The 26,154-nt window shown below is 41.5% G+C and overlaps 1 protein-coding gene across 1 annotated transcript in view; it reads right to left on the bottom strand.

Annotated features, from left to right (window-relative positions):
* Positions 1-2,393: 2,393 nt before the first annotated feature.
* Positions 2,394-26,154, bottom strand: part of PLCXD2 (phosphatidylinositol specific phospholipase C X domain containing 2) — a 53,446-nt gene continuing 29,685 nt past the window's right edge. The window contains exons 2-4 of the mRNA XM_006094427.3: positions 14,747-15,207; positions 8,225-8,466; positions 2,394-2,553 (exon numbers count right to left, since the gene is read on the bottom strand). Coding sequence (XP_006094489.1) covers positions 2,394-2,553; positions 8,225-8,466; positions 14,747-15,207 — 863 coding nt within the window. The remainder of the gene's footprint in view (positions 2,554-8,224; positions 8,467-14,746; positions 15,208-26,154) is intronic.

Genomic DNA, 26,154 nt, shown 5'->3' with positions numbered 1-26,154 from the left:
CACTGGTATCCTGTGCAGACACCTGTCACACACCTGGCCTCGTAGCACCAAGCACCTGGACAAAGCTGAGGCTCAAATAAAACAGAGAAGAAGAATTCTCCTCTTGCCTCCTTATCTCTTTGCCAAGTAACAAAGGGTTAAAGAGGGGAACTGATCTAGTCCCTAGCAATTGAGCATGAATTAAACACAAGACCCAAATGAAACAATAACAACAAATAAAACCCTGAGGGTGGGCCAGGGATTTCAGAGCTCATCACTGGAGTTTAATATCAGAATTGAAGGGAAATGGAGAAAGTGAGGGCACTCACTTCCTTACTCCTTTCCATAGAAGGTCCTAAAGAATTTGACAATAAAATCTCAGAAACCTCTTTGGAGAGGAGCTCCAATGTAAGAAAAGTTAATGCCCAGAGGCATTTGTGTTATGACCTCCTCAAGCTGTGGAAGCTAAAGGTCAGGGCTTAAATTCCTTCACAGGGAGTAAAGGTTGGAAGACCAAGAATTGGGGGTGTGCATGTGCTTTTGGTAGCAACTCTAGGATACCCCCCACTGCAGGCAGCATGCAAATCCAGCCATGAGCATCGAAAAGTAGAAATGGGAAACTACTGGGAGGTGGTCCAACGATCTGTATATATGCACACAGCCACCCAGGATTGCATGCTTATCTGTTCTCCTTTAGAACCTGGAAGCTAACACTTCCTTAGAGATTCTCAGGCAGTTCCTAGGAGCATCGAAGTGCACACATTCCCATGCTCAGTTTTCTTCCTAGCTGCTTTCTTTTCAACCCTTTTCTGGAGGGTCTTCCTCAAGAACTGAGAGTTCTTCACTACCCTTTCCATCATCTGCCCCAGTGCGTGGCTTGCGAGTGGCTTCTCAGATCTGGACCACGCCCACACACGAACCCCGTCCGCCCTCTTGACTGAGGAGCCAGGACATCTACAGCAGAGTCGCAGGTCACTCACAGTCCTGAGATGCGTGGTCCTGCTAAGGAGGAAGACCATGGCAGCATCGGGCCTGGGTGAGAAAGTTCAGGAAGCTCCTTGGTGAGTGCTCATGAGGTAAGAAGCACTGAAGATACTTAATCTATAAATAAATAAGTGAATAAATAAAACACAAGAGAGCTTTTTATGGATAAGCACCTCTTATCAATAATAAAAAAAAATCCCCTTGTGAGTTTCAAAGCCCTCATGCAGTGGTGATTACTAGGCTCAGCACAAGGAAGACACAAACTGGAAATGTTCCAACACTGGGTATTTCTCACTCGACGACATCCAAGTCATCCTAAACGTCCCCCGAGGTAGTCTTGTTTTCAAGGAGTTACAGAATGGCTCCAAACTCACTTGGCGTGTCCTCCTTAAATCCGTTGCACTTTCCATGCATCCTGTGTCTGCCACCGCGGTATCACAGACAAGCTCCCTTCCATTAGCATTGTGTCCCATGGCATAGACCCGAGTCCAAGGCAGACAACAAAGAAATGCAACTCCAAGATCTGGCTTGAAGATCCTACTCCGAAGACGATTTTGACCAAATGATGGAGGTGCTTACCTGGCAGCCATTTTGGGAAAAGCTACAGAATTAAATTTTTTAAAAAATCTGGCGTGCAACCAACATGCATGTCTGTCTATTGTTGGGCCCCACAATGAAAATATCTCTGGTCCTTGTTCCTTTCACTTTTAAGAAGAGGCCAAAACAAAGAGAAAGGACTCAATGCTTTAAAAGTGGGAAACACATTTCTGACACCAACGGCAGTCTGCACTGTTTATCTGAAGAATGAAGTTGACTAATTACCAAGGATAAGCTATGCAAGGACAGCTTGTAGCTGACATACTTTGGTGATAAATGTCTTACTCTCTCAGGGATGAAGTGGTGACATTCAACATGTCTAGAGAGAACTGGTGCTTGGCCCTTTCTCCCCTCAAAGCCCAAGCTTGATAGCAGAGCCACCACACAGGGCAGTCTACACCTGCAAGGAGTCATTCTTTTGACCAGGAATGCTTTTCTGGTTCAGTTTTCTCACTGACTCAAACACCACGTCCTGGAAGACAACAGGGAACTAGGCCTAGTAGGAGGACACACAATACCCCAATGTATCTTGGAGACTCCATTTCCATATAACATTCAACATCATAAACCATTGAGGAGATCCTCGCCTCGATCTTATGAAACATGCTTTCTTCCCTTGGACTTAAGTTTTTCAAAAGTCTCACTGGGAAAAATGCAATGAAAAGATCTTCAATTTTATCCAAATGGCCCTGTGAGGAGGGGAAAAAGAAAAAACACCCTCCTTTTCCTTCTATTCACTTCACCATCACTGCCCAGGAGCCATCCTAACAGAAAACCCTTCAGAACTCTAGCCTGGATCAAAAGATTCAATATTAAGATAAATAAAAATTGAATCAGCATTTAGCCAAAGCTCTATCCTCCTGTAGGAGGTCATTCAATTCAATGACAGTCGTGGCAAAGTCCACCAGGTCCACGAAGTCAGACGTGATGATGTTGACACCCATGGTTCCAGGCTTCTGAGTTTTTACCCAGTCCAGGATGACAGGAAGGTTCCTACACAGGGAGAACGTTGTGGGGGAGAGAAGAGAGAGTAGAGTTTAGAAGGACTCCTCCAGTAATAGAAACAAAACATTTCCCTTAATGTAACAAGAGTATGCCAATAAAAGCTTGAGCACCCAGAATTAGTCCATTTAAGCTTCATATCTCTTTCAGGGACAAAGTGATGTCTAGTCCACTAGAGAATTGTACTTTCAGGGTTTCTGTGTTGGAAGAGGATATTAACCCCAAAGAGATCCATGTGAAAAGGATCTTAAAAACTAATATCAAAAGCTTAATGATTAATAGGTTATTTTTATCATAAAACTTTTTATCATAAATCACTGAAAGAAATTTACAATAAGTATATCCACCATATAGGTTTTACTAGTAACATTTTACTATAATTGCTTATCACATATCTATCCATGAATCTGTCACTCTATCTTTCCATCAATCTATCTTATATTTTTGACAAATTCCAACTGCTAACGGCTATACCCATCCCCCAAACACCTCAGTATGCATATCGTTAACTAGGGTTCCATATTTGCTCACAAGTTTTCTTTTGACTAAAATTTATATCCAGTAAAGTGCACAAGTCTTCAGTGTATACCAGTTAGAACCTTATCAGCACCCGAGAAAGTTCCTGCATGTACCTTCCCCTTTAATTCCTGTCCCCCAGTCCTCCTAGAGGCAACAATTACATTGATTTTTTTCTACCACAGATTAAATTTGGCTGTTCTAGGACTTCTTATAAGGCATGCAACATGTATTCTTGTGTGTGAGGTTCTTTCATTCAACAGATGGTTTTGAAATTCACCCATGTTGATGAATGCATCAGTACTTTGTTCCTTTTAAACTTAACTGCATAGTATACTATTGCATGAATATACTGTAATTTTTTTTATCCTTTTTCCTATCAGTGGATAAACAGGCTGTTTCCAGTTTTTGGATTTTATGAATAAAATTTTAGGTATGGGCATTCTTATACAAGTCTTTTAGTGGACATTTATTTTCACATCTCTTGGGTAAATAACAAGGAGTAAAACTGCTCTATTATATGGTAGATTTACTTTTAGGTTTATAAGAAACTTCCAGATCTCTTCCCAAAGAGTTGTGGTTCCATTGTACATTCCCATTAACAAAGTATGAGAGTCTGGTTGCTTCACATTCTCTCCAAAATTTGATGCTATCAGTCTTTTTAACTTTTCCATTTAGTGGGTGTGTAAAGATATCTCATAGGGTTTTAATTGGCATTTTTCTAATCATTACTGATGTTGAGCTGCTTGTCATGTACTTATTGGCCATGGGCAAAAACACAACTCATAAATTGATTTATATTTTTATATTCTTCGCTAATTCTGATTTAATAGACCACCATCATAGGGGTACTTCCATTTTTAACTGGGACTCCTGACAACATAATAACCTCAATTTGACCTTAACTGATTCAATTTCTCTGTGCCTCAGTTTCTCCCCCTAAACTTCATATATTTTTGAGAATTAATTGCATGTAAAGTGGTTAGAACTGTGTTGGGGACATAGTTAAGCACTATATAAGTGTTCGGTAAAAGAGAAGGAATCATAGATGGTACAGTGTGAGGCAGAGGCATTTGGGTGCTGGGGTAAGAAACTTTCCTAATGTGATTGTCACATCCTGTCACCTACGTGGCAAAATGTTGTGGCCTGAGATTGAAGGGCCCCAAATCCAGTCTGCTCTTAGAGACAAAGACCTGGAATACACCATGGCTCATATGAGGGCCACAGAAACACTGACCCATTCAAGACTTAAGTTTGTGGATGTTTAAGTATGAAATGCAGGCGCCATCTTCTGGTTATCCTGGGGAAATGAGACTTAAAGGCTCGGTGGCAACTCCAGCTGACTCCAGCCAGAGCCAAACCTCCGGGGATCCCTGGAACCTGGGCAGAGAAATGGGGAAAGGCATGCACCTGCAGTCTCAGATGACAACGAGCTCTGTGTCAGCTTCGGGTTGCAGGTGTCAACCAAGGCCAGGGTCAAATAACCAGGGTATGTACAACGAAAGGGAATTGTAGAATCCACCGTGAGGAGGAGCTGCTTTATTTTCTTCACTCCCGACATTTACCAAGATGAGAGGTCAGTGGAGAGGCTGAGTCAGGCACTGCTGACTGTGGGCACCAAACCCCCTGGGCTGCAGGGCAGGAGGCCAAGAACTTCCCTTTGACTTGGAGGCCCCTGCACCGTGAGGCCCCCTGCACCGTGAGGCCCCCTGCACCATGTTTCTGGGTCTCCTTACACAGGGAGACATCTGCCTACCAATAGGATGACGTACCTATTTTGTGCCAGGTACTGTAGTAGGCATTTTCATGTGAAGACTCTACAATATTATATGGTATTATTAACCCCATTTAACTGGTGAGGAAACCTCAGCAAACTTGTCAAAACCCTCTCTGTGGTTAAGGGACTGCATTCGTTTGCTAGGGCTGCCATAAGAAAATGCCACAGACTGGGTGGCATTAAACAACAGAAATTTATGTTCTCATAGTCTGGGGGCTGGAAGTCCAAGGTCAAAGTGTTGGCAGGTTTGGTTTCTTCTGGGCCTCTCTCCCTGGCTTGCAGATGGCTCCCTTCTCTCTGTGTCCTCACATGGCCTTTTCCCTCTGCCCACATCCCTGATGTCTCTCTGTGTGTCCAAACTTCCCCTTCTTGTAAAAGCACCAGTCAGATTGAATTAGATCCCACTCTAACTGAACTCATTTTAATTTAATCACCTCTTTAAAGGCCTGTCTCCAAATATAGTCACATTGTAGCTATTGGGGCTTCAGCACTGACTTTTCAGGGAACATGATTCAGGGCGTACAGGGACCAAGTCAGGCTTGAACCTCAGGCCTCTGATTTCAGCCCTTGTTCCCATCCACGTCCACAGACCCATGGCTGTTCTGTCCTCAGGCATAGGCAAGATTTCCTTTCAGTTCATTTTGGTGGAAGTGCAAGGTGTCTAATAATCTAGGGAAAACTATCATAGAAATTCAGTTGGAATTCTATTCTTAGCTTCCTTTTAGAGTAATGAACCAAGGAAATGGGATCTTAGGTCTGAAATTCACCTAACAGTCCGGGGTTGGGGGGGCAGTTAACTCTCTGCTGAGAATACCACCTCTACATTTGTAGGACAATCTTTCACTGTCTGAATTCTGATGCTCACCACCTGGAACTCAAGAACCAAAGCAGAAAGATGCCTAGTCATCTTTCGCTTGGCTAAGCTGATGGCCAGTGCCCAGGACCAGTCTGACATACTCCTGTGTGCCTTAGTTAGGACTGACTTTCCAGTGTTGCACTCAGGGGCAGGCTCTGGGCCAACTGCTGCTTTCCTGGGCTTGTCCAACAGCCCAGAGGAAATGCCAGCCACAGGTCGTGCTGGTGTCAGGGGACCAACGCTTGACCACAGCTGAATTTCTTCCTTCAGATGATGTGGAGCCTAGGAATGCAGGGTGTATCCCTGCAATAGTCTTGTGACCAGATGGAGTCGAGACGTCCGAGTGTGTTTTCATCTCAGAGACATCTGCTTGCCACCAGCAGGCAAGGGCTCTGGCATGCTAGGGTGCCTTGGCTTTGGGCACCGGCCACCATCGTTAGCACTAAGTCACAGAGCCGTGTGCTTCATTTGCAGCCAGATTAAAATTCTAGGAATTTATGAATATGAAAAGCATTGTGACTCTGTGGGTTGGTAGTTGTAACCAGTAAGATCTGACCAGATTCAGGTACTAGTAAGACAATCACAGGCCAGTGGAGCAGAAAAGAACGGGACTCTGAAATATCTACATCAAGTCAATGCTGAGCACTGAAAAGGGCTACAGTCCAGCAATACGCAGTCCCCATTTGAGACATATCATTGCCTCTTACTAGCTACGTGGGTCCTGGCCATGGAAGCTTACTGAGCCCCACCTGAAATAGGGATGATCATGTGCCCCAGACAATGTGCCCTCCTAGAGGCTGGTTAGATTTAATAATGAAACGAAGTCATCTGCAAGAGGGTAATGTACATTCAGAACACAGTATACAAATGTAACCTGTCCTTATTTTTAAATATGCCCTCTCCTCATTAGTACAGCTCTCCGCACAGATGTTTATAATAGTGATTTTCATGTTGTTTGATAGAAATGTGTATGTTTATTTGTTCTGATGGACTGTAAGTTCCGTGAGGGCAGAGACTGCATTATTCATCTGGTATCTAAGGACCTAGCTGCTCCTAGGTTCTCCGTCATTGTTAAATGAATAAATAAATAAATAAGTAATGTTAGTCTACAAATTTATCAAAGGCATGGGGGAAATGGTATGGATAAGTGAAAATATATTATAGAAAAGAAAGTTCATAATTCTGGATCTTTCAGAGATATATTGCTAGTTTATGAAATGCTCTTTTCCAAATTCAGCACAAGCAATTCAGTCCAGACTCAGTAGAGACCCACAAAAAGGGGTTTCTGGTATTATTCATGGCCATGTCACCAGGAGCTGCCACCAAGAAAGAGAAGTCCCAGTGTTTCTCACCACCCACACTCCTGCCAGGTGAACTCCTGCTACCTGAAGGCATGCTATCCAGACTCAGAGACAAACAGACAAATAGGAACATGCTTCTGGATGAATCTTTCACTGTCTGAATTCTGATGCTCACCACCTGGAACTCAAGAACCAAAGTGATTTTTGCAAATATCCCTTGTAACCCAAGCAAGTTAGATTCCTCAGCTTGGATTGAAAAGAATACCCTACATCCAAATATATTTATAACAGTCCCTTCATACATACACATATACATGTATATAGACATACACACATGCATGTGTGTGTGTGTGTGTATATATATATATATATATATTCATTCCTTTTTTTTTTCTTCCAAATATATTTTTATTGATTTCAGGGAGGAAGAGAAGAGAGACAGAAACATTAATGATGAGAGAGAATCATTGTTCGGCTGCTTCCTGCATGCCCCTTACTGGGAATTGTGTCTGAAACTCGGGGATGTGCCCCAACCAGGAATTGAACCATGACCTCCTGGTTCATAGGTGGACGCTCAACCACTGTGCCACACCAGCCAGACAGCATCCTTTTTCTTGACAACACTTATCATCTATTGGTGTCCAGCATAAAGAACATAATCTAATACAAAGTTTCTGGAGATTCTCCTGCCTAATGGCACAGTCAGGATTGAGCCTGCTCTGTGGAAGTATTTAAAACTATAGCATGGTTGGTGGCACCTAATCCACTTCTTAGGACTCATTGTCACTGTGGAAGGGGAAGGACATCCCAAATCTTTGAAGGGTTATCTCTGAATCCCTAGCACCTAGCACAGAAGTCACATTTAATGCTTCATAAGTGAGTACTTGGGGCAGCTAAGAGGACAGTGGCAAGCACAGGATGCACCCCGTGCTAGAGGTGAACAGGCTGGTGTTGGCTTCAAGGGCTATACTTTAGCATCAAAACTTAGAACGTATTTATGGTGTAATATGTACATTTTAATAAAGTATTTAGAGCTCCTATGGACTCAGTCAATGCAAGCTACCTCAAATGAACAGCTTTTTCAAATAAGATATTTTCTCTTGCAGTATTTTAAATCTTCAAACTGTATGGTTTTACTGCTGTTTATTCAGAAGAGAATAAAAATACATTAAAAAAAATAACTTTACTCTGGAGATGGGAGCAAATTCTTACCTGTGAACCAGTGTGTTCTTGAGGCCACCGACCAGGCCTCGGGCGATGGTCTTTGCTCTGGGGGTGAGAATCGCTTGAGAGACATGGAAGGAGCCACGTGGGGCCCGCTCACTCAGAGTGGTCTCCAAGAAGAGGATTAGTTTGCGCACACTGGTGGTATTAGCCCATGGTGCTGGGATCTTCTTTCCAGGCCACAAGAAGGGGTATTGCTTGTAGAAGGGGCAGTGATAGAAAATAAGAACCTGAGATGTCCAAAACAGAAAAAGTAAAGCAAGTCATGAACAAACTGAGTATCAACTCCTTGGCTTGATGCAATTGCTAGGAGGAAAGGCAAACAAATATTAACACATGGAAATTCAAGAATTGTTATATATATATATTTAGAAAAGTTAATATGCAAGGATTTAAGCATTTGCATAAGTCTGAGTTAAAGATTCTTTTTTTTAAATTTTGTTTTATTGCTTAAAGTATTACAAAGAGTATTATATATGTCTCCATCCCCCCCCCCCTTGACCTTCGCCCGGCCTCCCCTACCCCCCAGTGTCTTGTGTCCATTGGTTATGCTTATATGCATGCATACAAGTCCTTCGGTTGATCTCTTACCACCACCCCCCCAACCCTCCCTGGGCTTTCCGCTGTAGTTTGACAGTCTGTTCGATGCTGCTCTGCCTCTTCTTAACTTTATTTTTGTCAGCATTTTGAAAGTATGGTAAAACCCTGAACCCCTTCTCAGGCTATGATTTAAATGAACGCATAAAATAAGGATTACAAAAGAAATCAATAAGATGGAAATAGAGCTACGAATATATTAATTGAATTTGTAATAAACTGATGTATGTGTTTCATAATAAATACATTAAATAAAAATATTTTATGGTAAGTATAAGGTCCATAATTTTGAATCAATGATGAGTATAAATGATATTTCAAGATATCTGCAATAGCTGATGTGTGATATGGAGATATGTGTGATTTCTATAGGGATAAAATCATAGTTACAGGGCCAATACTTCTGAGGGTGACTGCATCCATAATCTATGGGTATATACTTTTCAGTTAAATTCACAGACTTCTTATACTCCTCACCCCAGGTGGAGAACCCCTGAAACTACAAGTCATGACTCAGCTACTCATGAAATTGGCACTGAGCTCTAGGACAGGGGTGGGCAACCCCTGGCACGCGTGCCAAACATGGCACGCCAGTAACTTTTGCTGGCACTCGAAACCCTCTCTTATAATCTTCCATTTACAATTTTTTTCTTAATATCGACTTTTTTATTTTTCAGATAAATTCAGTGTAGGTGCATCTTAGATAAATAAATAATTTTACATAACAAGATATCTTAAAGACCATAGACATGGATTGACGAGAGAGGGGAAGAGTAATTTCTATGCCTCTGCCTTAACTCTCCCTGCCTTCCGAGATCCGACCAGTGTTTTGGTTTCATCCACATACGCTTGTGAATCTTTGTTTTCAGTGATGAATTTTGTTAAGTCTCGTAATAGGAGTAGCCTGACGGATGAAATAGTAGCTCGTGCATATCTCTGAAGGTCACAAAATATAAACCTGATGTAAAATCTCTGTCATCAGTGATGCAGCAGCAAAAGTCCCACTGATAATATCAAACGGAGTCATAAAGTTTTCTGTCGGACTATCAGTGTACATGTATACATTAAAAAATAAATGTATTTTTCATTATCATATACTGTGTTTTTGTCGCTCGAATGAATTTTATTATTTCTTCAAGGTTCTTCACATACGGACACCTTAAGAGATATCAAGTAGGCGTAACATGTTCTCAAAAAATTAGGGTTGGCATGCAGAAGAATTGTGAGTCAGAGGTTTTGTTGGTTTTGGCACGCACTCACAAAAAGGTTGCCCACCCCTGCTCTAGGAGTTGAGATCAACACAGTGAACTTGTGCATACTGATTCTGAATGAAATATCCCTTCCCAGGAGGGAGCAGGAACATACCCTAGGCAGGAAAGAAGACTTCTGGGAGGTGCGGGTCTCCCATGGGACCTCTCAGGATGGTGGTGATTTTGAAATAATTAGCAAGCCACCTCTACAGCATTAATTAGTTTCTGAGACGCAGCTGAGGGACAGGGAGTTGCTATTTTGGTTGTCCCAATTCAGAGCTCTGCTGCTTAGGTTTCTAGAAGTAACATATTTTCCCCCCTCTGGGCACAGTGATCTCTACTTGGAGGAACGCAGCGTGCTGTTTACACTCCTTGGACTGCAATCCTCAGGTAGCTGGACGGAGAGCATAATCCTCCAGGCACCCACAAAGGACTCTGAATGTGTGTTTTGTTTCCTGTGAGCCTTTATCTCCTAACCATGGTGCCTGGCTAACTGCTCCTGGAGGCCTACAGTAGGAGTGCCAGGCCCAGAGCCCTGAACGGGCTAATGGTTGTTCTTGTTTGTAATGGTTTTGAGTAATGTCGGACTGACTGCTAATGCTGTCTGTGGTAAACACATGTGCTAATGAGGTTAATCACAGGCTCACTGTAAGCAGATTGTCTGGGAGATGGGGAGGATTTCCTGCTGGCGGGGTAATTAGCTGGTTTGGAAGGCTGGGGTCTCCAGTGTCCCTGAGTGAGGAAAGCTGGCCCCTGGAACGGGCTGCGGGAGAGGCGGGCTGTGTGACCCTTGGACAGGGCCCGGCGGGCTGTGTGACCCTTGGACAGGGCCCTTCCGATCACTGACCAGGCTGCCTGCCCCTGGAAGGAATGTCAGGGAATGAGGGGACAGTGCTGCTCTTTGCTTAGCCTTGGAAAAGATGCAAACAGTACCAATTACATGAAAGGGATCTTATGCCTTTCCTCAAGAGCCTTCTTGAGTGATTTGATCCTAAAGGTTCCAGGAGAATTTCTATTGACAGTAGGAGGTGGGACTAGCACACCAACTTTTATTCTACAGATTTTCAGGGGCAGTAACTCTTGTCCAGGGCCTGTGTTTGCATCAGCCTCCCCCCTCACTCTGCTGTATTTTTCTCTGAGATACTCTCCCCATCCAGCTCAGCAATTATATTCAGTTTTTCTCTTGAGATTCAGATTTAAAAATCTCATTTCCTTTGAGAATTATTCCTTCATTGACCTCCTCTTATTCTGATCGGTCCTTTCTGAGGCCCCTGGGATATGGATGTATACTATGTACTATTTTTCAATTGATTGGTTACAAAAACCCCATTCTTCATATAGTACATTTGAGGACATTTTATCTTGTAACTGTATGTAAGTTGCTTTGTATTTTGCTAGTGTTATGTATTCTTACTTTCTCAGTAAGATTCTAAATACTGCCAATCTGTAGATTAAATTTTCGAATTCATTATACCCTGAAAACTCATAGCCACTCATGTACAAATATATATCTGTGAGCGGTGATGTAACTGCTTTTGAGTAAATGAAATGTGACTGAATGGTGATACACTTCTTGCTATTAAATTGTAGTAATAAAATACTCAGGGGCTTACATGCAAGGAAGCTCATTACATAATGAATATTTAAAGCTTAACCACCAGTACTGCCCAGCAGGGAGGGATGACTGATGGCTCTGCTGTCTCATTTTGCTTTTAAGGAGAAACCTGTCAGGGAAAACTTTGGAAAAGAAGGGGGACAGGGACAGCCTAGAATTCAAATTGATGACACTCTCCCTTTTCCTGAGATGTCATCACAGGGTCTTTATAATTTTAGGCATATCTGTAGTGGAGGATACAGATTAGCCCATACTTAACAACTCTGATAGATCATCACTGTGTTGCTAGAGAGTCACTGTCCACACCATTCATTACTCCTGAAGACACCTGTTACTACTACAGATTACATAACAATTTAGTGTGTGTGGTGTGGCATGAATAAAAAGTGTTTAATTAGCATAGTCTATGACACCAGTTGTGAAAATCACCAAGATGCGTGTGCGTGAGCATCCCTGGAAGCCTGGGAGCCTGAAAAGCTGAGGGAACTCTGGGGAGCCTGTAGTGGAATCCTGGCTCCTGTCACTCACTAACATGTTCTCCTGGGCAACTTGCTTAATCTCACTATGCGTCAGTTTTCTCACCTGTAAAGAGAAAATAATAACAAAATACCTATCTCATAGTGTAGTTGAAATGATAAATGAGTTAATATATGTACTTTGCACATTGTAAAGGCTCACTAAATGTTAGCTGTTCCTGTTGTTGCTATCCCTATCTCTCTATATAAAAGGCCAAGTGACTGTCCGAATGATAGCTATGACATGCACTGAACACCAGGGGGAAGATGCCCAATTCAGGAGCTGCTGAGCTGCGGTGACTTGGCAGGGGTGGTTCTCATGTGACGCACCTGGAACCAGAGAGGAGGGAGCCTGATTCTGAGGTGCGTCACCTGAGAACCGCCCTCTCATAATCTGAATCTGGGACCCCTTGGGGGATGTGGGAGAGCCGGTTTTGGCCCGATCCCCACAGGCCAGGTCAAGGGACCCCACCTGCTGAAGGGACCCACTCCACAGACAACCTTTAAGCCATGGCCCTGCCCCAGGTGCAGCTGGCCAGGGAGGGACCACAGGAGGTTGGCTCCAGGGTGTGTCTGGCCTGTCTCACCCAGTCCTGCCCTACTGGCTACCTTCTAATTAATTTCTTTTCAATGTGCACAAATCCATGCACTGGGGCACCAGTTATTTAATATTGTAAGAGAGAGACTCCACAGGGGTAAAAAAGTCTCTCCAAATGAGACCTGTGAGTCTAAATGTATATCAACTCAGGTTTGGAGGAAGGGGTGTGGTAAATATTTGGCAAACCATCACTTACACACGTTTTTCTGAGGAAAAATAGCTTAGATAAATTTTAACAGATACTAAGACTTAACTCATTAGCCTCTGTGAGTCTAAGGACTTAAGCGCTTTTATGAGTGTATAAAACAATCCAGTGTTTCCAATTACTCAGGTCAAACCTGGGAGTTATCCTAGAACCTCACTTCCTTCCACACCCTGAACCTCAACCATTAGGCAACCCTGTTGGCTCCCCCTTCTGATAAGTTCAGAATCTGACCACTTTCCAACAACAGTCTCCTCCCTGGTTTCCCCTCTTCGTCCCCTCCCCCTATTCCTGGTCTCTTCCTGGTAACCAGAGGGAGACCATTACCACTAAGTCAGGTCCCAGCACCCTGTGCTCAGAAACCTTCACTCAGAGTACAAGCCCAGTCCTTACAGCGCCACAGGCCCACAGAATCAGCCATTCTTCCTCTGACCTCCTCCATGGCTGGCTCTGCTCTCCAGTGTCCCTCTGCTTTTCCTCAAAGATGTTGGCACACTCCTGCTGAGGGCTCTGCCAGGGCTGCTCCTCTCCTGGGAAAGCTCTTCCTCCAATGTCCATGTGATTAACTCCCGCCCATGCCATCTTGCAATGAGGGCTGCCCTGACAGACCTATTTAAAACTGTGACCAACTCTCTAGCCCACAGAACGCTGGCTCCCCTCACCAGCTCGCCTTTCTTCTTCATGGCTCTTACCACTCTGCATTATATGGAATGTGTTATTATGTTTACTATCTATGAACTGTCTCCCTCCACCTGAATGAAAGTTCCATTAAGGGGCAAGGATCTTTGTTTCATTTACTAATTTATCCCAAGTGCTTAGACTGGTGTTCACTTAGCACATACTTGGTGTTCAAAACGTATTTGCAAGTGAATAATCTTTAATTGATTTTTAATTAAAAGCTCTTCCATAAGTTAAAAAATAACTGCCTCTTTAAGATGTTTTGGTTAATGTATCTGAGCAAGTGAGCAATTATGAATCAAAAGTGCTTTTTTTTTTTAAGGAAAGTCTAAATTGGAAGCTGACCATTCCTGGAGCTCTTGTTTCCCACTATGTACTATTTTTTGGGGATCAGAGTAGAATATATGCGAGGCCCACATTCCCTTTCTTGGGTGTATCCCTCCTGGGTCTAGGTTTGGGGACTCTTCTCTGCATAAGCAACTGGGGATTCGTCTCCAGGCCTGAATCCCTCCCATGAGCTCTTCCTTTCTTAGTTCTTTCCCACTATGACCCAAATTCTGTGAAGATGGCCTTTAAAAATATTAACACACCTGAAATGATCACTTCACGTGCCTTTGTCAGCTGATGTTTTTACTTATCAATCAGTACTTGGCAGGAATGATCTGACATTGAGTTGAAGGCAGGATGGAAGGGACTGCCCCTGAGGGAAAGCAGGGGGGTTAAAAGTGGACTTTATGGGAGAAAGTAAAATGGTATGACCAACTGGTCCATTTCACAACTTTGCTAGGGCTGGTTCTGGCCAGGCCATTCAAAGTCAATTTAGATGCAAAAAAGGTTGCCAAAAAATTTTAAAGACTTGGCAGGTGTCCATCCCAGGTTAAGGGCATCCAGAGAAGCCCTTGAAGCTATCCTGGAGCCCAGGAGCTTGTGTGAGTATGTTTAATATTCCAAACCATCTATGCCTTCTAGACTAAGAGCCCTGCAATGAGCCGTCTTACAGCTGGCGATACAGAAGAGGCAGAAACAGTCCTGTTCTCTCATCTCGGTTCTCCTACCTGGTACTTCTTCTCCCACAGAATCTGCAGGGTCAGACTCTCCACATTGCAGGCCGAGCACAGCTTGTTTCCAAAGGCCTCCTGCATCCGGTGAACCAGATATTTGTGATGGGCCTCATCCATGGCGTAGAAGTGGTTGAAATCCAGGAAGACAATTTCTCGGGGGTGCTGTGTAAGAAACGAGTCAATCTCCATCAGCCCATCCCAGACCTTGATGCCAAAAAGTCCGTGGATGAAGTAGATCTCCTGGTCGGTATCCCCTGGCTTGGAGGACACACGCAGGTCAAAGTAGCGGATCCCAGCGTCGAGCTGCTCTCGGAAGGTCAGGTTCTGAGTCACAGACCATTTCTTCATTAGCTTCTTCACCAAGGAGATCCTGGCAAGGCGCATGACAGCTCGGGTTTGGTCAGGCCCCACTGGGGATTTCTCATCTACCCAGTAGCTGAACGAATCATGGGAGCCTACACAGAGGAATAAAGGTGAGGAAAATAGTTGAGACTGGACCTGGTAAAAAATATGCCAATTGGTAGGAAAACAAACAAAAATTAGGAGACAAATACACACCAAAAAATTGTAAACAAATAATTGCAAAATTTTTCATGCTTTCTAGGAATGAAACAAGCACAAATAAAAGTCATGTTGCATTTAGTAGCTTGTTAAGCCTGGGGTAAAACTATAATCCTCATATATTGCTAGTGTAAGGTAAATTAATAAATACCCTTTTGGAAAGCTATTTAGAAATATGCTTGGAAAGAGGAGCTTGAAAATAATCATAGCACTTGATCTAGTAATTTCATTTCAGGGGAGCTATTTTGAGGAAATAAACTAATTTTGGAAAAACAAATGTGTGCTGGAGAATATTCATAACAGAGACAAACTGGAGGCGGCTTGAGTGTCCCTCACAGAGGAGTGCTTAATGGTGGCATACCGACTTCATTCACACAGCCATTGAAACAGAGGGTATGAAAACTCAATGTCCATCTCAGCAATGCTGGGATAGGCATCTAAATTCTAGGAAAGGCAGAATTTTTTTTAAAATTCCTACTATTTTTTACGCTTTTGTAAATACTATTTTACTATTGTAAAATGAGTCCGTAGGGGACATCTTATCGAGGCTGCCGTGGTAGCAGCTGCTCTTCAAGTCCACTATGCCACTCAAGGACAACAACACGAAGAAAGATATTGAAAAGTTGGCAAAGAAGGACAAAGACCCAGTGAACAAATCTGGGGGCAAGAACAAAAGAAGACGTGGTCCAAAGGCAAAGTTCGGGACAAGTTCAATAACCTAGTCTTGTTTGACAAAGCAACATATGACAAACTCTGTAAGGAAGTTCCCAACTACAAGTTTATAGCCAGCTGCTGTCTCTGAGAGACTGCATATCTGTGGTGCCTCGGCCAGGGCAGCCCTTCAGGAGCTCCATAGCAAAGGACTTATTAAACTAGCTGCAAAGCACAGAGCTCAAGTAATTTACACCAGAATCACCAAGGGTGGGGATGTCCGAGCTGTTGGTGAAGATGAATGAGCAACAGGTCCCACCAGCTATACATTTTGAGAAATAAAACTTTATTAAATAAAAAGTCCATAGGAATGATTTCTTGACAGATGAGATAAACATTCTGCAAAGTTCAACATGGGTTAGTTATATGGCTTCATTTCAACTCATCTATTAATGAGCTGAATCTGCTATTAAATGATCAAAAGCATGTTCCCATCCTCTGCCTGAGATGATCTTATTGTTATAAAGTATAAGTGACCATGATAGACACATTTCTAACTTTGGTGAGGAAATATTTCTAAGGTGAAAATTATCTTTAACAAATTAAAATGCTTATTTCACACTAGTTGATTATGTTACTGGTTTTACTAAACCTCAAAGTATGCATTTCATATATAATATGTAGAACTTGCACTGGCCACTTTTGCTTAGTGGTTAGAGTGTCGGTTAGAGTAGTAGGTTCAATTCCTGGTCCCAGTTGAGGCACGTATGGGAGGCAACCAATTGACATCAATGCTTCCCTCTCTCCCTCTTTCCCCCTTCTCTCTCACCCCAACCCCCGCAAAAAAAGAAAAAAATATATATAGAGAGAACTTTACAAAACTTTACTGTTTCTGCTTTATTATTTCAATTTTCTTGAAAATAAATCATTCTGGGATGGCTTTATCTTCTACTATTTTATCTTCTCAGAAATAAAGTGAAAAAGGAAAAAAAAAAGGTGACAAGCAATGCTTTATTTTTATGTAGTTTCCAGAACCTGGAGAATATCCAGTAACTATTAAGAAAAAATATATTTACCAATCATTAGGCAAAACCAATTTTGCAAGCAACAAAATTACTAGCATATTTCAGGTAAAAAAAAAATGCTGTTACTACTAGAAATGTGGAGCAAGCCCCCCCCTGGATTTCCCATATTGGTTGTTTCTGTTCATGACACTCGCTGGATACCTGCCTAATGCTCTGCTTCCTTTGGCTGTTCTTTGGCTGTAGAAAAACAGGAAATCTTTATACCTCCTCATTGAGAGATTTATTATGAATACATTACCTACACACGGTGAACAGCCCACTCTCTCTTCTCTTTAAATCATCTTAGCAGCCCAGCTGTTTAGGACTGTGTGCAATGCAATGCCAGGGAGGGTATCAGGGAACAGCCATTATCCAAGCGAGGGAGGAGAGACAGATCCCCTCTGGAATTGTCTTGTTGCTGCTGAGCCAGTTTCGTTTCCAGAGGGAGATGTGCTAACAACCTCCAGCACTGTTCTCCTAAGCTGAGGATTGTGCAGCAATGTGACAGCGATGGGGCCTCGGGGACCACTTCTGTATACACAGGGACACACACGGTGCCCAGACTGTCCCACAGAAGAGGGAGGGCCTGCATATGCACTGGGAACACAGAGTCTCTCTTTATCTCTCTGCTCCCTTTTCCATTTCCTCTCTTCCTTTCTGACATCCTGTGTCCAGGGCCACCCGCTCCCTCCCCTTGACAGGAAAGGACAGGACAATGGAGCAGATTGTTCGCCGCATGTTTTACAGTAGTTGTCCTACCCAGGCCCACAGCCGTCAAAACCAGCCATCATCTTTAACTACTGCCAATGCTTTTGACTTTCTACTTATTTTTCCCCCCAGGTCGCTTTTTGCCTCACATAGAGTGAAATAAATTGGTACTTAATTCTATTTAACTATTTCTTTTTTTTTGAAAAACAGGATAAAAATGTCTTCCCCCCTCCTGCACACAGAATATTTACAAGGTATGCAATCTGCAGATCAAAGGGATGAAAAAGCTAAGAACCATATGATTTCACGCATATGTGGGATATAAAACTGAAACTTGTGAACACAAACAAACAGCAGTGTGGTAGTTGCCAGAGGAAATGGCGTGGGTAGTGAAGGGGGTTCTAACATATGGTGATGATAGAAGATCTGACTTTGGGTGGTGGGCACACAGTGCAACATATGGATCTTGTAACATAGAAATCCATACCTGAAACATATCTATATATATAAAAGCCAAGCTACCAGAACGACGGAACCAAAACGACGGGAGCGACTGGTCGCTATGACACGCATTGTGGCAGCCAACCGGCCTGATCTGGGCCCCGACTGCCCCCCCCCCCAAACCTCCCTCAGCCCCTCACCCCAGCCAGCCCAGCCTGACAGAATTCGTGCATTGGGCCTCTAGTATGATCACCAATGGCACCCCAATAAATTTAACAAAAAAGAATGTCTATAGCAAGGTTCCTTTCCTCTCTGTCTGCAATGTGTGGAATCAATTCATGCATTCCAGAGAGGAAAAGAAAAAAAAAAAACCCGCTGCGGGGGGACATCCCCTATTCCTCTAAGAGAATGGCTGCTTGGGTTGTAAGAGGGGCAGCTTCATGATTTCTCATTTGTTTTCTGATAAGGTTAGAAAACAGCTAAGGACCTCTTCCTGCTGTGATTTCTGCCACAGGGATGCCTATCCATCTTCACTCCTCCCTCACTATGGCTCCTTTATCTCTGTCTAAAATAGATTTATGTGGTGCCCTTCATCTTAAGAAGAGAACAAAGCACTTTCCCAAACATGCCTTATGCCTTCAGGCAACTGTCTCCTCTTCCTCATTCTCAGATCCTTGAAAGCCAATCCTGCTGCTTGGTCACCTCTGATCTACTCCCTTCTTCCCATAGAAGGATAGGCCACCTCTTATCCTTCTATTGCTACCTTTGACCCCTATTACCTTCAAATCAACAACTCCAAATAGGCTTTATTCTTGCTGGCTTCTCTGAGAGTTTGCTAAGTCAGCTTTTTTTCTGCAAGCTTCCATTCCCTTGTCTTCCATGATGCATAATTCAAGGCATTCCCATCCTCCTGTTATCACTCTCTGTCTCCTTTGCTGGCTCCTCATCTTCCTTCTTGTCCCCAAATTTAAATGTGCTCCAAGGATCTCTATTATCTGCCTTTCCGCACCTTTTCATTCACTCCCCAAGTTTACACAGTTCCATTGTACAGATGACACCAAAAGCTCATCTCTAGACTAGATTCTTCTAAGTTCCACATTTGCTTCCAAATTCCTGCTTTGGTCTTCCACCTGATGGCCTCCTCACACAATAGATTACACATTTTGAAAGCCCAGCCACTCAGGCTGTCCCTTCGCCACAAAGTGCCTCTACTGAATTTCTGCCAATACTTCACTCAGTCACTCAGATTGAAACGTTGGATTCAATTTAAATCCTTCCTTCTCTCTCACCCTCTGCATCCAATCAGTTACCAAAACTTTGCATTTTACTCTTGCAAAATACATCAAACCTGTCTCTTCCTTTAAACTTCAATTGCCACCCTCTTGTTCACACATTCATTACCCTGATATAATCAGGACCGAAAGAACCTTGATTTTATCTTTTCACTCCAGCCTCAATGCATTCATATCCAAAAGTTACATCATCTCAAGATACTTCTGATTATGTCATTTTCCTCCTCCTGTCTCCCTCCCAAACTAGTTTAGGACTCTCTTCAATGTGGCTCCAGTGCATGGTTTCAGACTCCTTTCTGTCAAGACCCGTACATGGAGCCTGGCATATGTTGGTGTGCAATATATACTGATGGACAGGCCACTTCCTGGACTCTGTCCACTTTCTTTTACTGACTCCCATAAATATTCTCCTATCCCAATTCTGTCTACATCTTCTTCCGAGGATTTATAACCCGTGTCAAGTAAGTTGCTTACTGCACCTCAGTTTTCTCATCTGTAAAATGAGCTCGATAGTGCCTACTCAAAACCTGTGAGTATGAGAATGTATGCAAAGTGCTTGGGACAATACCGACACACAGTAAGCACTGAACTATTGTTACTGTTATTGTTGGTCATCTGTTAGTTAGAAACTAGAGGGAGGAAAGGTGATTGACTGAAATCCTTATCTTAAATACTTAGGGTCTGGAGGATTTTCTCTCCTGAAGTATTGTTCCTCTCCATCTTATTGGTTGATATGACATAGGAATGACAGCTTAGCTTCTACCTTGTTGACTGTAGCTGCCATTCACTCTCTTGATCATAGCCTGACCTTTATCATCACCCACTTCTAAAATCTTAATATTCAATATTCTACTTTCTGATCAAAATTTACTTTTCTTCTGCCTCATTGTGACCTGATGCATAATTCCCCCTGTTCTGAGAGCCCAGGCTGTTGTCATTTGCCACTTTTACCTACAGAATTACCAATATTATAACTATCTGAAAACTGTTAGGATCACTGTTGAGGTCTGTTGTCTGTCTGTACATTCAGGCATGGGCACAGCCCCAAAATGTACATGGAAATATTAACATGATACTTTCAACAAACTTTTTGACTAACAACAAATGTTTTCTCTTCTCCATTATTTCTCATTTATAGAGTGGACTCAACAGGCACATACCTCAGTTGCAGGCCCCCAGCCCTGATCAGGGGCATGCAGGAGGCAAGCAATCGATGTGTCTCTCTCACATCACTGTTTCTCTCTGTCTCCCCCTCTTCCTTCCACTCTCTCTAAAAATCAATGGAAAAATATGCTTGGGTGAGGATTAAAAATAAATAGACAATAAATAAATAAAACAAAAATAATTTAAACTACATGCCCTGAAATAATAGATAACATTACAATAGCATGTCAGATTATGTGGTGACCATACTTATAGCTATGGAGGGAAGAATGAAACAAGAGTTAAGTGAAGAATAAATATGAGAAAGTGAGAGAAACTTCTTCATCACACCTCTAGGTGGCATCAGGAAGGCTGGGATGATGACCCTGGGTCAAAGAATCCCTGATGCCACATATTTAAAAAAATCTCTCTTTCACCTCCCTTAGGTACTACTCTGTTTTTGGGGACCCCTTCTAACTCTGAAGCCCATTAGCCCCCTTGAAGTCCATTCACTTAAGTCCACCTCCAACTCTGTGTGTATTCAACCACTCAAACATTCAAAGGCTCAGTGCCTCTAGGTTATGTATTCTCAATGAGGTGACAAAAATTGGTTCTTGGGAGGGGGGGTGTGAAAAAAATCTTATTTTTTTATGTATAAAACGCACACACATATACATATATGATATATACACACGGGGGGTGGGACAAAAGTAAGTTTATAGTTGTTCCTATGGAAAATAATATAATAATTAATAAGTAATACAAGAATAAACTCTGAGTTTCACATACTCACAACTGTAAACCTACTTTTCTACCGCCATGTATATACACTCTCACACACACACAAACACACACATAGTAAAGTGGCTAAAAAAGATTCCCTAATGAGGTGATAAAGAACAAAATGCTGAGAATATTGCTCTAGACTGAGCTCCTTGGTAGCCAAATGGACGTCTGATTTGTCAACTCAGGTGAGCACTTAGAACAGTTTCTGGCCAACAGAATGAGCTCAAGCATATTGTTATTAATATTATTTCATTATTAAAAAATATATCATCTACTTGGATGCTACTATCTGAGAAACAAATAATTCTGATTTTTTTAATAATGTTGTGAAACCTCACATATTTATATTCAGGTATCTGCTGTGGCAGTTAATAGGAAAAAATGAATTCTGTAATTTAAATGACTTATTTTAGGTTACCACCAGAATTAATATCAAAAGGAGAAAATTCAGACCATAGTATTATACAATTTGTATAAATTAGCATTAAAAGTAAAATTATAAATTACTTCTAGTCTGGTCCTATGCCAATAATTTAGGAGTAAATAAATATAATAATTACATGATTTGAAAGGATAGGAAGGAAAATTCTAAGAATGTCCTTAATTTTTAATTTTTACATCAAAGAATTAGACATTTTCATGTGATTTATAAGAAAATCAATTGCACAAAAATAAATCCAATCTACTGCTAAAAGCATGTTGCATTTTTTAGAAATTGAAAAGCTATTATACATTATTTAAAATAGAAAAAACCCCACAGTGATGCCTTCCAAATCCATCAAAAAACCATATTGGTTTTCATAAATATCACTAAAGCACTCAAACACCCACTAAGAAACTTTCCAAAATTATAAAGTATTTTAAACACCAAAACCCAGAATCAACAATATTTTCAGAAGTTTTTTCTGTATTTTCTTACATGTTAAAAATATTAATGCATAGTTCTTAGGGATATAAACATGGCCAGGTTTGTGTTAGTTCACCTCTCTCACCATGTGGAGGCAGGCAAAGAGATCTCAGGGTGCCTTGGGTCTTGTGATTACCTACCCTTGAACCTGGTGCTTGTAAAAGCTAGCCTTAGTGTGCAGTTTAGTCCTTCCTGCACACACCCAGGCCCAGCAGAGGCAGCCACAAACTGTGGCTCACTTTGTAACTCCAAAGAAGTTGCCTAGGGCCAGTAACAGGCAGCATCTGATATTGGCCTGCATCAGAGTACCTCTCAAGGGGCCCCAGAACCAACATATCTAGTGGCCAGCTTCAGACAACATCAGAACAAGATCCAATTAGCTTCACAAGCAACATATCCAAAGGGAGATCTTGGAAGGCACCAGAAACTACTGAGGCAAATTCAGCTTTGTGTGGTCAGTACCTGCATAGCAACTCGTACACTGTGGTCAGTACTGATGCTCATAGTCAGCCAGCCTGAGAGTTGACCCCACACACGAATGGGCCAATAGCAATAAAGACTCAATTACAACAGGAAGGCCCACATAACACACACAAGGGATATTCCTGGAGCACCTAGATGAGGTGTTCAAGGAGACAACATCACTGGGTCCCACAGGAGATCTACCACATAAGGCCACTGTACTAAGACTGGGAGTCATAGTAGGTCAACCTAATACATAGAAACAACACAAAGAGGCAGCCAAAATAAAGAGACAGAGAAACATACCCTAAATAAAGAACAACAACAACAAACAAACAAACAAAAGGAGAAATCTTCAGAAAAAGAGCTAAATGAAATGGAGGCAAGCATAGATATAGAGTTAAAAAATGGTTATAATAATGCTCAAGAAACTTAGTGAGAACTTCAACAAAGACATAACAAGCATAAAAGGAACATAGAAATATAAAAAGAACCAGTCAGAAATGAAGACTACAACATCTGAAATGAAAAATACACTAGAAAGAATAAACAGTAGTTTGAAGCAGGATCAAACCAGCTATTCAGAAGGCAAGATAACAGAAAATACCTAATCAGAGTAGTAAATGGAAAAAAAAAATTAAAAATGAGGAAAGTTTAAGCCACCTTTGGGACAACATGAAACATAACTACATCTGCATCATAGGGGTACCAGAAGGAGAAGAGAGAAAGCAAAGGATCAAGAACCTATTTGAAGAAATAATGACTAAAAACTTCCCTAATCTGTTCAAAGAATAAGGCACACAAGTTCAGGAAGCACAGAGAGTCCCAAATAGGATGAATCCACCCTGGCCGGTTGCTCAGTGGTTAGAGTGTTGGTTCAAAGACTGAATGGTTGTGAGTTAGATTCTAGGTCAAGGGTACATACCTAGGTTGCAATTTTGTTTCCTGGCCTCAGTCAGGGTGCATGCTGGAGGCAGCCAGTTGATGTGTCTTTCTCACATCAATGTTTCTCTCTGCCTCCGCCTCTTCCTCCCTTGCACTCTCTCTCTAAAGATCAATGGAAAAAATATCCTCAGGTGAGAACTAAAAAATAAAAAAGAGGATGAACCTAAAGAGGCCCATACCAAGACACATCATAACTAAAATGGCAAAGGTTAAGGACAAAGAGAATCTTAAAAGCAGGAGGAGAAAGACAGTCAGTTACCTAAAAGAAAGCTCCCAAAGACTGTCAGCTGATTTCTCAACAGAAACATTTCAGGCCAGAAAGGATTAGCATGAAATAGTCAAAGTGATGAAAACCAAGGACCTACAATCAAGATTAATCTACCCAGAAAAACTATCATTTAAAAAGCTTCCCAGCAAAAATAGAGCTAAAGTAGTTCATTACCATACAACCAGTATTACAAGACATGTTAAAGGGCCTTCTTTAAGAAGAAGAAGAAAAAACTTAAGGAACATAATTATAAAGAATAAAATGTCAATAAATACATACTTATCAATAATCACTTTAAAAGGAAATCACTTGAATGCTCCAATCAAAAGATATAGGGTAGCAGAATGGGTAAGAAAACAAGACCCATATATATGATGCTTACACCTCAGATCGAAAGATACACACAGACAAAAAGTAAAGGGATGGAAAATGATATTTAATGCAAATAAAAATGAATAAAAAGCTGGGTTAGCAATACTTATATCTCACAAAAGAGACTTTAAAACAATGACTATAATAAGAGACAAAGGATACTACATAATGCAAAAGGGGATCAGTCCAACAAGAGGATATAACCCTTATAAACATTTATTCACCCAACATAGAAGCACCTATATATATATAGCAAATCTTGGAGGACATAAAGGGAGAGATCAAGAGTAATACAGTTATTGTAGGGTATTTTAACACCCCACTGATATCAATGGATAGATCTTCCAGGCAGAAAAATCAACAATCAAACAGCTGCCTTAAATGATACACTAAATCAAATGTATTTCATTAATATCTTAAAAGCATCTCACTGAAAAGCAACACAATATACATTCTTTTCAAGTGTAGATGGAACATTTTCTAGGATAGTCCACATGTTAGGACACAAAACAAATCTCAGTAAATTTTCTTAAAATGTTTTTGAAAGAGGAAGAGAGAGGGAAATATTGATGAGAATCATAATCTAGAGAGACATGATTCAATAAGAATCATCATCTATCAGCTGCCTCTTCACGTCCCCTACTGAGGATTGAGCCCGCAACCTGGGCATATGCCTTGACCAGGAATCAAACTGGTGACCTCTTGGTTCCTGGGTTGATGCTCAACCATTGAGCCATTCCAGCCAGGCAAGTCTCAGTAAATTTTAAGAGGATTGGAATCATATCAAATATCTTCTCCAACCACAATTATATGAAACTAGAAATCAATTACAAGAAAAAACTAAAATAAACTAAAAAACACACAAGGGTAAATAGCATTTTACTAAACAATGAATGGGTTAACAATGAGATCAGGGAAGGAATAAAAAGATACCATGAGACAAACAAAAATGAGAACACAATAACCCCAAATCTATGGGACACAGCAAAAGCAGTCCTAAAAGGAAAATTCATAAATAATCTAACTTTACACTTAAAGTACCTAGTAAAAGAACAGCAAACAATGCCCAAAGTGAGTAGAAGAAAGAAAACACCATATTTTTCCATGTATAAGATGCTATTTTTTTCTAAAATTGTTAGACTGAAAATTGAGGAATGTCTTATACACAGAAGTCAGCTGAGGAGGGAGCCGCAGGTGCGTAGCTGCCCATACCTTGTCAAACAGGCTTCCCCCAATCACAAGCCTTATTGTTACTGACATTAGCTGATGCCGTAATTGGAGGTGGAGGTGGAGAGTTCGCAGGTGCAACAGGGACCTGAGCATTCTGCGCCCATAAAGATGTCAAAAAAATAAAAAGATAAATACTGGTAAGTGATTGTCTTACTCTGTAAAATTCAAACTAAATGTAATCAGCTATGCAAAAGATCATGGGAATAGAGCTGCAGAGAGACAATTTTGACCACTGTCTGTATTATCAGACAGTGGAGAAAACAGGAAGAACATCTCCTTAAGATGCCAAAAAAGAAGGCCTTAAGAGGAAAACCAGCAAATTGTTTAAAATATTGATTTCTTAATTTGGGGTTGGAAAAGTGGGGGGTGTCTTATACATGGAAAAATACGGTAATAAGGAATAGAGCAGAAATAAGTGAAATAGAGTCTAAAAAATAATACAAATGATTGATAAAATCAAGAACTGGTTCTTTGAAAAGATAAACAAGATTGAAAAACCTTTAACCAGACTCATCAAGAAGAAAAGAGAGAAGACCAAATGAATAAAATAAAAAATGAAAGAGAATAAGTAA

The sequence above is a fragment of the Myotis lucifugus genome, unplaced genomic scaffold (genome assembly GCF_000147115.1).
Source record: "Myotis lucifugus unplaced genomic scaffold, Myoluc2.0 scaffold_137, whole genome shotgun sequence".
NCBI classification, from domain to species: Eukaryota; Metazoa; Chordata; class Mammalia; order Chiroptera; family Vespertilionidae; genus Myotis; species Myotis lucifugus.
This window is presented reverse-complemented; position numbering and strand designations above follow the sequence as displayed.